The 14,114-nt window shown below is 42.3% G+C and overlaps 1 protein-coding gene across 9 annotated transcripts in view; it reads left to right on the plus strand.

The window, feature by feature from the left end:
* The window catches only part of PDE4D (phosphodiesterase 4D), a 1,430,886-nt gene extending 1,425,529 nt beyond the window's left edge, over positions 1-5,357 (plus strand). For all 9 annotated transcript variants that reach the window (XM_078067293.1, XM_078067294.1, XM_078067295.1 and 6 more), the window contains one exon: positions 442-5,357. In XM_078067293.1, the coding sequence (XP_077923419.1) occupies positions 442-858 (417 nt within the window). In that variant the 3' untranslated portion in view covers positions 859-5,357. The remainder of the gene's footprint in view (positions 1-441) is intronic.
* The last annotated feature ends 8,757 nt before the right edge of the window (positions 5,358-14,114 follow it).

The following is a 14,114-nucleotide window of genomic DNA, read 5'->3' on the forward strand; positions in this document are numbered from 1 at the left end:
AATAGTGACTATTATACCACACTCAGGCCAGAAGTCTTCTGTTCAGTGTTATGTTTGTGGGCCATGTTGTATTTTTTATTTTTATTTTTTTATTTTTTTTTAAAGATTTTATTTATTTATTTGACAGAGAGAGAGACAGCAAGAGCAGGAACACAAGCAGGGGGAGTGGGAGAGGGAGAAGCAGGCTTCCCACGGAGCAGGGAGCCCGATGCGGGGCTCGATCCCAGGACGCTGGGATCATGACCTGAGCCGAAGGCAGACGCTTAACGACTGAGCCACCCAGGCGCCCCTTATTTTTTATATTTTAACATAAATTATATATATGTATATAAATTGATATAATTAGATACATAATCAGGTACATTTGTAGGATCTCGTTCACCTTTTCCATTGTTTCTTAGTCCCAAGTCTTATACTCAAATCGGAATTTTTTTTAACTAGGTGGGCTTCATAGACTATATTGTTCATCCTCTCTGGGAGACATGGGCGGACCTCGTGCATCCTGACGCCCAGGACATTCTGGACACTTTGGAGGACAATCGTGAATGGTACCAGAGCACAATTCCTCAGAGCCCCTCCCCAGCGCCTGATGACCAGGAAGAAGGCCGGCAGGGTCAAACCGAGAAGTTCCAGTTTGAACTCACTTTAGAGGAAGATGGCGAGTCCGACACCGAAAAGGACAGTGGAAGTCAGGTGGAAGAAGACACTAGCTGCAGTGACTCCAAGACTCTCTGTACTCAAGACTCGGAGTCTACTGAAATTCCCCTTGATGAGCAGGTGGAAGAGGAGACAGTGGGGGAGGAAGAAGACAGCCAGCCCGAAGCCTGTGTAATAGAAGATCATTCTCCTGACACGTAACAGTGCAAAGAATGTCACGCCTTTTCTTTTTTCTTTTTTTTTTTTAATTTAAGTAGAAAAATTGTTTCCAAAGTGCATGTCACATGCCACAACCATGGTCACACCTCACCGTCATCTGCCAGGATGTCTGTTGAACAAAACTGACCTTGACTACGCAGTCTGGCGCTCAGGAATACTGTAACCAGTTTTTCACCTCCGTGTCATCAGAGCAAGGGGGACATCTTCACGAACAGCATTTTAACAAGACTTCAGCTTGGTAAGAGCTGACAGAGCAGAGAAAATCAACTCTAAAATGTTTTCAAGGGAGTGTGGCTCATCCAGCAGCCCAAGAGTTGATAGGCTTTGGGGTTTCTTTACTTTTTATTTGTTTGCAATATTTTCAGCAGAAAGAAGGCATTACACAGACAGAGTGAATTCATGGATGAAGCACCAAATGTGTCAGGAACAGGACACAGCACGAATCTGTTACCGGGAGGAAGATGAGCCACAGAAATTGCATAATTTTCTAATTTCAAGTCTTCCTGATACATGACTGAACAGTGCGGTTCAGTGAGCTGCACTGACCTCTACATTTTGTATGATATGTAAAACAGATTTTTTGTAGAGCTTACTTTTATTATTAAATGTATTGAGGTATTATATTTAAAAAACTATGTTCAAAACTTCATCTGCCACTGGTTATTTTTTTCTAAGGAGTAACTTGCAAGTTTTCAGTACAAATCTGTGCTACACTGGATAAATCTAATTTACGAATTTTACTTGCACCTTAGAGTTCATAGCAATTATTAACTAATTTGTAGTGATTCATTGTTTTATATACCAATGACTTCCATATTTTAAAACAAAACCCAACTTTATGTTGCAGGAAACCCTTTTTGTAGGTCTTCATTTACTTGGCTTTCATTTCAGTCTTTTCAGAGTTGCTCCCACTGACATTTTTTTCACGGTGTACAAAGTAAATATTTGTTCTGTAATACTTTGATGTGCATTCTGTCTACTGTGTCTTAAGCCTCATAAACAATCATCAGTTGGTGTTGTCTGAAGCAAGTAAGAGATATATAAATACCCAGTAGCTAAAATGGTCAGTCTTTTTTAGATATTTTCCTATTTAGTGTCTTCTGGTAACTTTTTGCTGTGTCAATAGACCCTCATTTCACAAGTGCATGTCTTTGTAATAACCCACACATTTTATGCTCATTTTTATTGTTTTCACAGTCAGTTGTAGTAAGAAAAACTTTTTCCCCTTGTGCTGCTTTATTCTTTAGTGTGTGTATGAACCTCTGTCCATGTTCACTAGATGGGGTCTTATCAAATATATCACCACCATTCTGATTGATGAAGAGAAGCAGGTAGTCAGGCTAGAGTCACCATTCATTTCGACCACAAGGCCATATATAATGACTAACTTTTACTCTTGATTCATAGAGAAAAGTTAACAGCTAGCTAGGTGATTTTTAACAATATTAGCAGAATATATTAACAAACAAACACCACTACAACTAATGCTCTTTTGTTTCCATGATTTCACCATGGGATTAAGAACTATATGAGGAATATTCTTGAGAAGGGATTTTAAGCGTAGCAACTACTCTTCCTTAGTTGGACAGCCACGTGATGTAGAAATTGCCTTCTCAGTTATCATTGGTCCATAAGTATGTCTTGTAGAGAACTTTAAATGCACCGAGGGAAAGAAGTTGATGATGCCATTGGCACCAGGGGTTTGGTAATACAGTGCCACCCTGAACCACTAGGCTGGGTAAGAGGATTCTACCACAGTAACAGAGATGGCTCTTGGCTGCATTTAGCACCAAGAAATGTATTACAATTTTTGGGATTACTTCCCAGTATTTACCTTCAGTTGGCATCCTGTGGTACTTACTTAGTTTGGGCTTTCTTCCCATTTCAGCTCTTAATAAAGTGTTTGCCTTCTCTATGAAGAATTTGGAGCCCAAATAATCATTTCACATTGATATCCAAAAATTGAAATAGAGACCAAAAAGGTTATCTGACCAAATGGAAAATAAACTGTCAAGAAAAGTTGTAACCCTGAAAAACATTTATATTTGGGATTTCTCAAGGAGTCTACTGGGGACTAATAACTAAGTCATCAGCCTGGGAAATGACCCAAAGCTGAAGATAGTCCCTATTTTAAAACCCTGAGATCCACAGGGGAAACTTTGATAGAAAAATTATGTAGCTCAGATCTGTTCTTAGAGCAGAACAGGAGTCAACCAATTAATTATCAGATTTCCACTCTCCTCTCCCTGAAAAAAAATCAGTAATCTTTCAAATAAAGTCCTGTGTTTAGCCAAGTGGTTTTGCAAGAACATTTGGAAACTTGTTTAATTTTATTTGTCCTTGATGGAGGTCTAAAAAAAAGGCAAACAATCTAGAGCTTATTCCTTTATCCAAAATATTGTCATTCCCTCCTCTCACTAATGCTTGGTATTTCCCCCACAGAGTGCCTAAAATCTTAATAGGAAAAAAATTAAAGTAGCAATATATCACAAACAAATCCAGACCTGGAAGGATTTGTAACTGCATTGAAAAACAGAGGGGGTTTTTTTGTTTTGTTTTGTTTCAGTTTGTTGGTTAATAATGGTCACATGTGAAGATACTCACCGGTAGACAATCAAATTGTAGAAAAGGCATACATAATATCCAAGAGACAGGGACTAATGCACTATACAATCTGCTTATCCTCTCCCTTCTTTCTCTTTCCTTCTCTTTCGCCAAAGTGTGCTTCAGAATTATACACTGCTTTAAAAAGAACATCCTTATACAAGTGGCTTTACATTTCCTAAAATGCCATAAGAAAATGCAATCTCTGGGTACTGTATGGGGAAAAATGTCCAAGTTTGCATAAAACCAGTACATTTCAGCTTGCAAGTTACTAAACACAATAATGCTGTTTTAATTTTCTTTTACATCACTTAAAATTCACAAGAAAGTAATGTAGATAGAACAAATTGCAGACAAGGAAAAAAAACTTGAATGAAATGGATTTTACAGAAAGCTTTATGATAATTTTTGAATGCATTATTTATTTTTTGTGCCATGCATTTTTTTTTCTCACCAAATGACCTTACCTGTAATACAGTCTTGTTTGTCTGTTTACAACCATGTATTTATTGTAATGTACATACTGTAATGTTAATTGTAAATTATCAGTTCTTATTAAAACATCATCCCATGACGGGATGGTGTTGATATATTTGGAAACTCTTGGTGAGAGAATGAATGGTGTGTATACATACTCCTTGTACATTTTCTTTTCTCCTGTAATATAGTCTTGTCACCTTAGAGCTTGTTTATGGAAGATTCAAGAAAACTATAAAATACATAAAGATATATAAATTTAAAAAACATAGCTGCAGGTCTTTGGTCCCAGGGCTGTGCCTTAACTTTAACCAATATTTTCTTCTGTTTTGCTGCATTTGAAAGTAAGGTAATGGGTTGGGGGGCTAGGGCTGGGCATTTTACATCCAAGCTTTGAACCAATTGGATTTCAGCTGGAAGATTCTGAGACCCTTCTGAGATACAAGCTTTTAAGTATTTCTTGCCATGAAGCAGCACTGCATACATAATGATTCTTTCAGGAGCTACTTCAGGTAGTTACATCTGATTGTTGGGTTTTTTTTTTTTTACTTTCAAACACTAATTGGGAAAATATGTTCTTGTCCAATGATAACAAAGCCTTCTTGGCTTTTTAAGCACATAGGCAAATGAACTTGATTTGAAACTAGAGCTTCAGGCCATATGTGTTGGTCAGTCATTTATTCATCAGCTTCCTGCTACGAGAATATGTAATAGGAAAAGGTCATTTTTTTTTAACCCTAGAATTTTTCAACTAAGATCAACCAAATTTCCATAATGTGTGTAAATCCTAGATAAAACACAGTTTTTATATGATGCCAATTCACACAAAAACGATTCACCATTCTCTAGAATTTGTTTCTGCGAAACTACTATGGCTTTTGAATTTTAAAAAATTAAAGTTGGAATAATGGCCAGCTCTCAAAAGTTATGAAAAATTCCCACTGGGTGGTATGGAAACTGCCTCCCACTCTTGCCCAGCCCTCAGAGCACTTGACTTAGCGAGAGATCCTTTTCTAGGAAAAAATGAGCCTCCTGTTATTTTATTTTATTTTTTTGACACAAACTGTAGATTTTAGCAGCCCTGGCCCAAAGGAATTTGATTACTTTTGTTTTAAACAGTACAAAGGGGACACTATAATTATGAAAAACATCCTTACTGATTTTGGTTGTTTTTAATTTTATTCCTTAGGATATGTTTTCAGAGTGGTAAATTGTGTGTGAGCATTACAAATGATGATGATTCTTTTAGTGGTTTCTTAGCCTCTCTTACAGCCCATGGGGATAGTACTGTACATCAATACCTTCATATGAAATTTTTATATGCAATGAAAATAAAAGCATGGGTTGATTCTGCCTATTTATGACTCGATCTTTTACAAATAAAAGATTATTCATTTTAAGTTGTAGGTTATTCAGCCCAGGTTTTCAAGAGTGATGCAGATGGACGAAGTGAAATGAAAGAATAGTGGCATAAGTTAGTACTGATACTCATAATCAAACAAAACCAAATTATGTCGATTCACCTTGCTAAGGTTCTAAGGATTCAGCAGAGAACAAGACAGTCTCTGCTTTCCTGAGCCAGACTCTGCAAGGGACACAGGCATTAAACCCTTCCAAACGCAGGTCACCATTAAGTGCTCAGTACAAACGAAGAAGCTCCTGTGCTGTGATTAAGCGGGCGCCCGAACTTCATCTCTTCTGCACGGCCGAAGAAGGCTTCCTTAGGAAAGCGATCTGGGACTGAGTGCTGAAGGGTAGTGAGAGGTAACCAGGCAAGAAGGGAGAGTTGATAGGAAGAGGAAGGGGGGGAGGGGAGGGGTGGTCCAGATGAGAAACCACTTGCAGAAGTCCTTAGGTATCAATGAGCTTGAGAGCTCTGGAGAAATGGAAGGAAAGCAATCCTCCCCCGTTACTCTTTATTCCTTACCCTGCTTTAATTTCCTTTACAATGCTTATTACAAACTGGCTTATCTATCCGTGTATTTGTCCATTCTCTGTCTCTCCCACCAGAACAAAGCTCCATGAGAGCAAAATCTGCTTACATCTGAAACCAGCCTTGTGGACTCTTTAAGTGTTTAATACTTGTTTAATAGAGCCCCCAAACTGATATTGGATAGAATTCAATCTGATAAAACATTTTGGGGTCTTAGAGAATTTGTTAAGTTGATACCATAAAAATATTCTGGTGATTGTTTTTGAGCTTGCTAAGATCCCAGATAAATAAAGTTTAGAGGTTTTTTTTAATCTTATTGCTAGCCAAAAACTCTGCTTGCCTCTTCCTCACAATTTTTTTTCTGCATGACAAAAATAAAAATCTGTTTTTTGTGATGAGAGTAAAAATTTCAGCAAAAATTTAATCCCCAGAACCCTCAAAACTTAAATAGAATAAGTATCACTAAATAGAATGATATGCTTAGCCACTCACTAATTTCCTCCCACTACCACAAAGAATGACAGTGACTATGGCCACAAGGTGCCCAATTGACACCTTCAGGGAATTCTTGATCTAAACCCAGGGTCCATTCCTCAGAGTCTATGGTCCCAAGGTGAGACTCTGGGACCAAAAAACCATCTGCCTTCTTTCCCACTTGTTCCCCCAAACTGATTTAGGTCCGTTTGGGTGTGTTGAGCCCATCTGAGTTTAGGGCTTTCACCTGGAGACATTTCCTCAGATACACAGCTATGAACTTAAAACAGCAGAACACTACACTTGGGGGGCAGGGGAGGGGCCCACTTCCGGTTGCCAGAGCACTCCACCGGCAGTGGGCACGCACTTACCCACAGGGCCTCGTTTCAAAGGAATTCCACCTGTGCTTTCCCAGCTTCCTGATTGGGGCGCCATTTCCCCCGCAAATACTCAATGTCAAACTGAGTGCAGTGGGTTTGAATCTTAGTCCATGGACTTGGGTGAGCAAGAAATACTACTTTCATTTCAGTCAATTAACTGGGGCTCCGTGTCTTCCCAGGGTGTTGGGAATTTCCATCTCTGTCATCATTAGCACACGCCCCTCTCTCCCAAAGTAAAGCTTCTCTCATCTCCCTCTAAGCCTGAGCACCTGGCCTCTGTGTTACCCAGTCCCTGATTCCTTACAGTCTGTCGGCCCTTTGCCTCCTAGTCACGCATTGATAAGCCAGTAATATAAGCTGAGGTTGGGAACCCCGTTTGGGGACCTACTTCCTTAAACTCATTATGTAGTTTTTGTGTCTAAAGAGAGCCTGTTTTTTTAATGTCTCTTTATTACTTACTCAAGTGGCTGCAAACAACAAGTACTCTCCTTTTCCTGATCCCAGGGACGCTCTCTCCACTGGCCTCTAGCAACTCCTCTCTCCTTCCTTCCTTATTTTGCTCTTCATTGGAATTAAACTTAAAAAGAAAAAAAGACTAGAGGTGATTATGACTACTGTCTGTCCCCCCTCTCTCCTCTACAAGAATCCTGCCTACTACTTGAAATATGGAGAAGAAAACGTTATAGGAATAGCGTACTTTAAATAATAGTTCAGCCAAGCTAAGTTCTCAGGACACAAAACGAAACAAACAAGGAGGCAGTTGCTATTCCTGGAAGAGAAAGGGATGGACAACCATGGAGTCAGGATCTGGAAAGGAAGAGAGAACTTGAAATTTTACCTTCCTCTTCCAACTGGGACTGGGCACGGCGGAGATCCAGGAGAGCGGACTCTGGTAAGAATTCGTAAGCCTTGCTGCCTTGGGTCAGGTTTGCTAAGATCCCACGGCGGGGCTCCACAGTGAGTGGGGTTTTAAGCAGAGAGCGTAGCCCTGGTAGCTACTAGAATTTGGAAAGGTTTTCCATTAATTTTAGTTTCCCCTTTGCTGTTTAAGGGGACTGGTAGCAGTTTACTGGAGAAACCCTGGGAGTCCCGTCAACCCTGAGTGGGGCTCTACTTCACGGATAGATACGGGGGCTTTCTCTTTGGTGTGGAATTATTTGACAAAAGCTTCCCAAACAGTCCATTTTCCTTTGTCCTGCTTGACTGCAAATTTGGCTCTGAATTCTGGCCAGCGTCTTGATGAGGCACGCCTAGCAGGGCGCCACGGCCGAGGCCCAGGTGTTTCAGGTGTTGACTTTGGAGGGGTTGCAGCTGTCAGGTAACTCCTTTAGTGGACTTTCGTTTATGGTCTTGTCTCTTTCCTCAACCCAGATAGCCTTAGGGAGAAACAGAAGTTTCTCCAAGAGCATCTTATAATTCTTCCTCTCGTTTTGCTCAGGGTCTTAGCACCATGGCCTTATATGGACTCTTTTTCTTTTACAAGAGAAACAGAAGTGTTTCCTCTATCAACGCAGACCTCAAGAGAACTACAGAGTTCAGCTCCAGGTACAAAGGCCGACCACGCCTTCCTGCCAGAACCACTCCCAGGCCTGCCCTACAGCTGGGCAGTGGCATTCAAAGGGTATGCTGATGGGCAAAGAGACCTCTAAGGTTTTTCTTGTTCAGATCCCACCCACAGAGCTGCTGCGCCGATCACAGCCAGGGCCCGGCGGCAGGGGCCTGCGGGGAAACCATGCATAGCCTCTCCCCAGGGGCAGTCCAAGGTACTGGTCTGAGTACCCAGCGCTAGTGCTGTCCTGTCAGTACGAGAGGGCTGAGGGCTTTGTGCTGTCCCCCCCGCCACCCCCCGGCCCCAGACTCCCGGAGAAACTGGGAGATCTCTGGCTGGCGAGAGACACACCGGGCTTTCAGATGCCTCACCTGGGCATAGTCTTCAACTAGCCTGAGCTCTGGGGTTTTTTGTTTTGTTTTTTCTGGTAAGAACTGCTTCACCCGTTAGTTTTTTTTTTTTTTTAATTTTGTAAAAGTAATACAGGTACATTGTTTAAAAAGTCTATTCTGACCTGATCCATTATGTGTTAGTCGGCTTAGGCTGCCCTAAAAAAATATCACAGATTGAGTGGCTTCAACAAAAGAAATTTATTTTCTCACAGTTCCGGGGTCTGGCAGTTCAAGATCAGTGTATCAACAGGTTCGGTGTCTCCTGAAGCCTCTCTTCTTGGCTTGTAGATGGCCACCTTCTCCCTATGACTTCACACAGCCTTTCCTCTATGTGTCCCCATGCCTGGTGTCTGTGGGTAACTAGTCTCCCCTTATAAGGATACCGATCAAATCGGGTTAGTACTACATACATGACCTTACCTCTTCAGAATACACTATCTCCAAGTAGAGCCGCGTTCTGAGGTATTGGGGGTTAGGGCTCCAACATAGAGACTTGGCGGGGGACACCGTTCAACCCTTAAGAGCCAACAAAAGGAAATCCTTTACCTGCTGCACCGATTTCTACCTACTGAAAGCCGAGACCCCCTTTTACTCTTTCTCCCTGCTTTTACTGCCGTATTTGTAAATGACTTGTTTGCACCACTCCCTCTTGCCTTTCTGATTTTAGGTATACGCTTCTGACTGACAGATGAGGATGTCCCCCCAGATCTCGTCCTCACATGCTCTCTTAAAGTCTTCTACTAGAATTCTATCACATGTTCTGGTTGCATTATTATTTAAAAGTTTGCATGGTTATGGTCCTAAAAAAATAATTTACAGCCAATCCATGTCATTTATTATAATTACATTTCCATTTTTATGTAGCTTCTTTCCTGGAGATAATTATTTTATTTTTTTTATTACCTTAGTTTGCAAAATCCTAACTGCTATTCGCTCCGTGCACTCCATTGAAACAAGCCTACTTTTATTGGGGTTGAACACGTCAGGAGGCGTTGGCTTTCAGTCTCCCGTACCCGCTCTATCTGGGATGGTATTCTCTTGGCATATGCTCTGAGATCTTGTCTTGACTGCTGGCTTTGAGGAATCTGTGTTCAGCATCCTCCTGGACAGTCGTTTTCCTCCTGGCTCTACTCGATCTTCCATTTCCTGGATCCTGATGTTTTTAGTTGGCTTAGTTTATCTATTACTTTGCTTAGTTTGGTATAGCTCATGTATTAGTAGCTTCCTAAGAAAGGGTGCATAGCAGGTAAGTTTACAAAACTTTTAATATGAAAAGGTTTATTTTTATTTTACCCTATTTGGATGATAGTTCAATAGAGAATTATGAGTTTCTTAACTAGTAGGACAAGCAGATTACTTTGGGGGAAAGCCCCAGATATGTGCAAATGGAGGGTCACTTTGGAAAATGATGGGATCATTGTGGGCTTCCTGGAAGGCTTGGAATGACTTTGAACTTATATGTCAATGTGGATAGCCCATTTGCAGACTGCTTATTTACCTGATAATTTCCCCTAGATTCTGGAAACTTCCCTGCCCCCCAACTCATTTGTCCATCAGCTCCAGTTCCTCTGAAACACCAGCTGAAAAGATTTTTCTCCTTTACTCATATCCCATAATTTGCAGTTTGGTTTGCTTCCGCTTAGTATTAGTAATCCTTGGTGATCGTCTCCTCGTTGGCATCTTGTATGAAGTGTTTTATACTGCTGTTTGGGGGAGGCCGGAACATGTTGTCAGAACTCGGTAACCTTTAGTTTAGTGTCCGTGCACTGGGGGATTCTCGGGCTGCTCGGGGACTCGTGGGAGTATTGCATTTGTACACACCAAGAACATCCTGAGAGATCCGCCCCTCGTGCTCCATTCACAATAGGCTTCCTTTCAAATAGCTTTCCATGTGATTTGAAAGAACATATTCCCACACAGTTTTTCAAATGCATGGAAAATCCCTATCATTTTCCTGTCTGCACCCTCTTCACAGGCAGCCCACATAGTTCTTTGCTGAATATGAAAGAGAGACAGAGGGATGGGGGCGGGGGGGGGTGGAGAGGGTTCTACGATGGCCTTTCCTGCTTAACTGCTCTGTATAAGGTATGCTCCTTCCCCTAGGAGAGCGTGAAGGAATAAGGAGTGAGCACAAACTCTATTCCCCACTAATGTCACCACCCCCACCACCCCCCCTGCCAAAGAAATGCATTACGCAAGCACTTCCTTTTGTGTCCATGAAACACTTCTAACTACAAAAGGAATTTTAAAAGGAATACATGCTCACTGTTGAATATTTGGATAGAACCAACAAGCATGAAAAGGCGGGGGAAAAAAGAGACTCTGAATGCCACACCCAGAGCCAACCACCGTTCATACTTTATCATGTTACCCATGAAAGATTTATTTAATAATTCATCAGATATTTATTGGGCACTTACAGAATACCAGGACTTATTCTAGTTGCTGCAAATACAGATGTAAAGAGACAAGGTCCTTGCTCTTGTAAAAATGTGTGTTCCTTTCCCAGCACGTCAACCTCCGCCCACTCTAACACTTGTTCTGTAGTCAGTTAGGCCTTGGCCGCAGTCAAGCATTCACGGACACCCTGTGGGAGAGGTCTCCAGACGTTCTATCCCCTACAGCCCTAAGTGATGTAGGAAAGACATTAGGGTTCGAAGCCGACAGCCAAGAAAGAATTCTTGAGACGTCTTTGGTGCAAAAAGGTGGTTTTATTAAAGCACAGGGACAGGACCCGTGAGCAGAAGGAGCTGCACCGGGGTCATGAGGAATGGCTCATATACCCTCAAGTTGGGAGGGGGTTAGGGATAGCGTAAGTCTCTAAGGAATTTTGGAAGCAAAGTTTCCAGGACCTTGAGGAGGCTAGCTGTTGTTGAGAAAAGATCATTTATTACCGTCTAATAAAACCTTAGTCATGAGACCCTTCAGATGTGTATTGGTGGGCCATCTGCTTGGGGGGTGATTGCCAACACGTATCTTGGGGGTTAGAGATAAAGGAAGTTTCCAAAGGAATTTTTATATGTTAAAGTAGGCTTACTGGGTCCTGGGGCGGGGGGGTTCAGGCTAGGATTGCCTTTTGCCTTTAGCAAAGTATTAACATCGAGGCAGCTGAGCCCCTAGAGGAATGTCCCTCTGCCTGTCTCAAGGACTCGTCAGTGGGCTGTAGGGAGTAAAGACGTTTGATAAGTTCTCTTCTGCCTTTGTTTCCCACATCATTACACAGCCCCCTCCCCTGGGGCTCTCCAGGCCCTGTTAGGGATCTTCCTCCTGTCCAGTGGTGATGTCCTGGCCTCCAGCTGGACCCGTGATGCTGGTGCGATGAGACTGATGGAGGTGCTCACCTCAGAGATGGCTTGTCCAGGAGGATCAAGATGAACACAAGACAGCAAACAGCCCCTCAGAAACAGGGAAAGCCAGGAAGGAAGAGTTCCATGTCATCCAGACAAGAGCAATTCCTTGGGTGTCATAGGGGCCACAGAGAGCTGTCAGTGGCTGGAGGGCCAGGCTGGCATGCGGGTGATCTGGGATGGCGGGGAGGCGGTGCGCTCACCAGAGGACCTAGTGTTGGGGGGAAAGTCACTGTTTTGTTTTGACTTCATTATGAGACAGAATTGAGGGAAAACAGCAAGTGGAGAAGGTAAGGGTGAAGGTTGAAGGGAAAGGGTTAGAATGAAACAGGGTCCCTGGGGAAAGATCCAGGACACAGATCAGAAGGTCTCCACTCAGGGTTGTGGCTGTCCTGAGAGGTGTTTTGGAAATGTGTGGGACAGTCTGGAGGGTTGAGGTGATTTATGGGGGTGGGGGAGCGGATTAAGGCATTGAGTGGGCAGAGCCCTGGGAGGTAACATTCTGTGATGGGCAACATAGGGGAGGACGTTTCTATGTCCTGGACAGCTTTCAAATGACCTGCCAAATGGGAGGCTGAAAAACCTGTTTAGAATCATCTGAGCCTGGCACCGAATTCTGGTTTTCACATAAACAAAAAAGAATTTTTATGCAATGTTAATATAATTTTTCCAAAGATTCAACTGTTGTGTAAATTGAGGGGAAATTATACTGTATTTTGTTGAGAGTTTTAGCAAGGGTTTATCATTTTGGGGATGGTGTTTTTGCCCCTCCTATTTGAGTCCCGGTACCAAATACGTGTATCAGCCTGCACATGCATAACGATCATATGTGACTCAGCAGGTGCAAGCATCTGTGTGCCTAATTATGTATTCAGTATAGTAGGCCGGAACTTTTACGTATTGAAATGTTCATTACTACCCTTTAATTTCCCTTTTATTTTGTAATTGCAGCATTAAATCAATTACAATGTAAGTATGTATCTTAGGTAGGTTAGATTGATTTCTCAGTAGTAAAGAGCAAGAGGTTTGCAAAGTATTTTTTATAAAATGAGGCCATTGGATCTGATTCAGTTGAGGATCATGAGCAAAGATAGAAGCATGAAGCGGGAGAAGCCACTGGACGCTGCCTCCGGAAGGTCAAAAAAGTGGATGAGATACACATGAGGAGAAGTAGGGAGGACATGGGGTTGAGGGAGTTATCCTGTGCCTTATCCTTGGTCAAGCTGGAGGTTAGGATGTGTTCAGAGTGAAGAAGGAAGTGAATTTAATAAAATCGACATAAAAGAGAGAGGGAAATCTAAAAGAGTCTCTTGGAGGGAATGGCGCTGCAGATCATGGGAACATTGCCAGGCAGTCTTGAAAGCCCAGCTGTGGTTGGAAATCACAGATTTGTCCGGAGCTTCATCGGCACCATGGTGTGAGCTTTGCCAGGGCGCTCAGCAAGAGTGCTTCTCTGTGGGAGCGCAGAGGAGCATGGCTGAATTAATCCCGGTTGGAGTTTCCCAAGCAGGAATGACAGAAGAATAAAAGGTCAAAGATATTATGTGTATTAACGAGGAGACTGAGTGGTGTAGCAGTGAACCATGATTAGAGCCAAAAGTGACGGCTAAGAAACTTTTCTGACCTAAAGGACCCTGGTCAACACCAGGGGCCCCAGCAGTGGTACATCCTTCCTCTTTCTATTCCAACAGTGAAATCAGCTTTATTCCCTACTTGGTTTGTTAGTTGGGGGAGCTCTTTTAAAATATTTTTCTCTGTTTGGCCAAATGAAATTTTTGACACTGGCCTTCATGGGCTGCCATTCTCCCAGGTTGCCGTAAAGAAAAAAATCCAGGGTTGACAACTTCCGTGGCCTCCTATTGTAAATGGTGGTGGGCTTTGCTAAGCCGAAGGCAAGTGTTAACAAATCCAGAGGGAGAATAGCCCTTTGGTGAGACGATCAGTAAAAACTAAGCGGCAAATAGGAAATATAGCTAATGGAAAACTCTTGGTTTGAAAAGTTCTGTAAATTGCCACATGTACTCTGAAGAGTGGGGCTCTTTAGAATCAGGAGGGAACTTACAAGTTTCCCGTTTAAATTTT

Source organism: Halichoerus grypus, chromosome 2, assembly GCF_964656455.1.
Source record: "Halichoerus grypus chromosome 2, mHalGry1.hap1.1, whole genome shotgun sequence".
In the NCBI taxonomy this organism is placed as follows: domain Eukaryota; kingdom Metazoa; phylum Chordata; class Mammalia; order Carnivora; family Phocidae; genus Halichoerus; species Halichoerus grypus.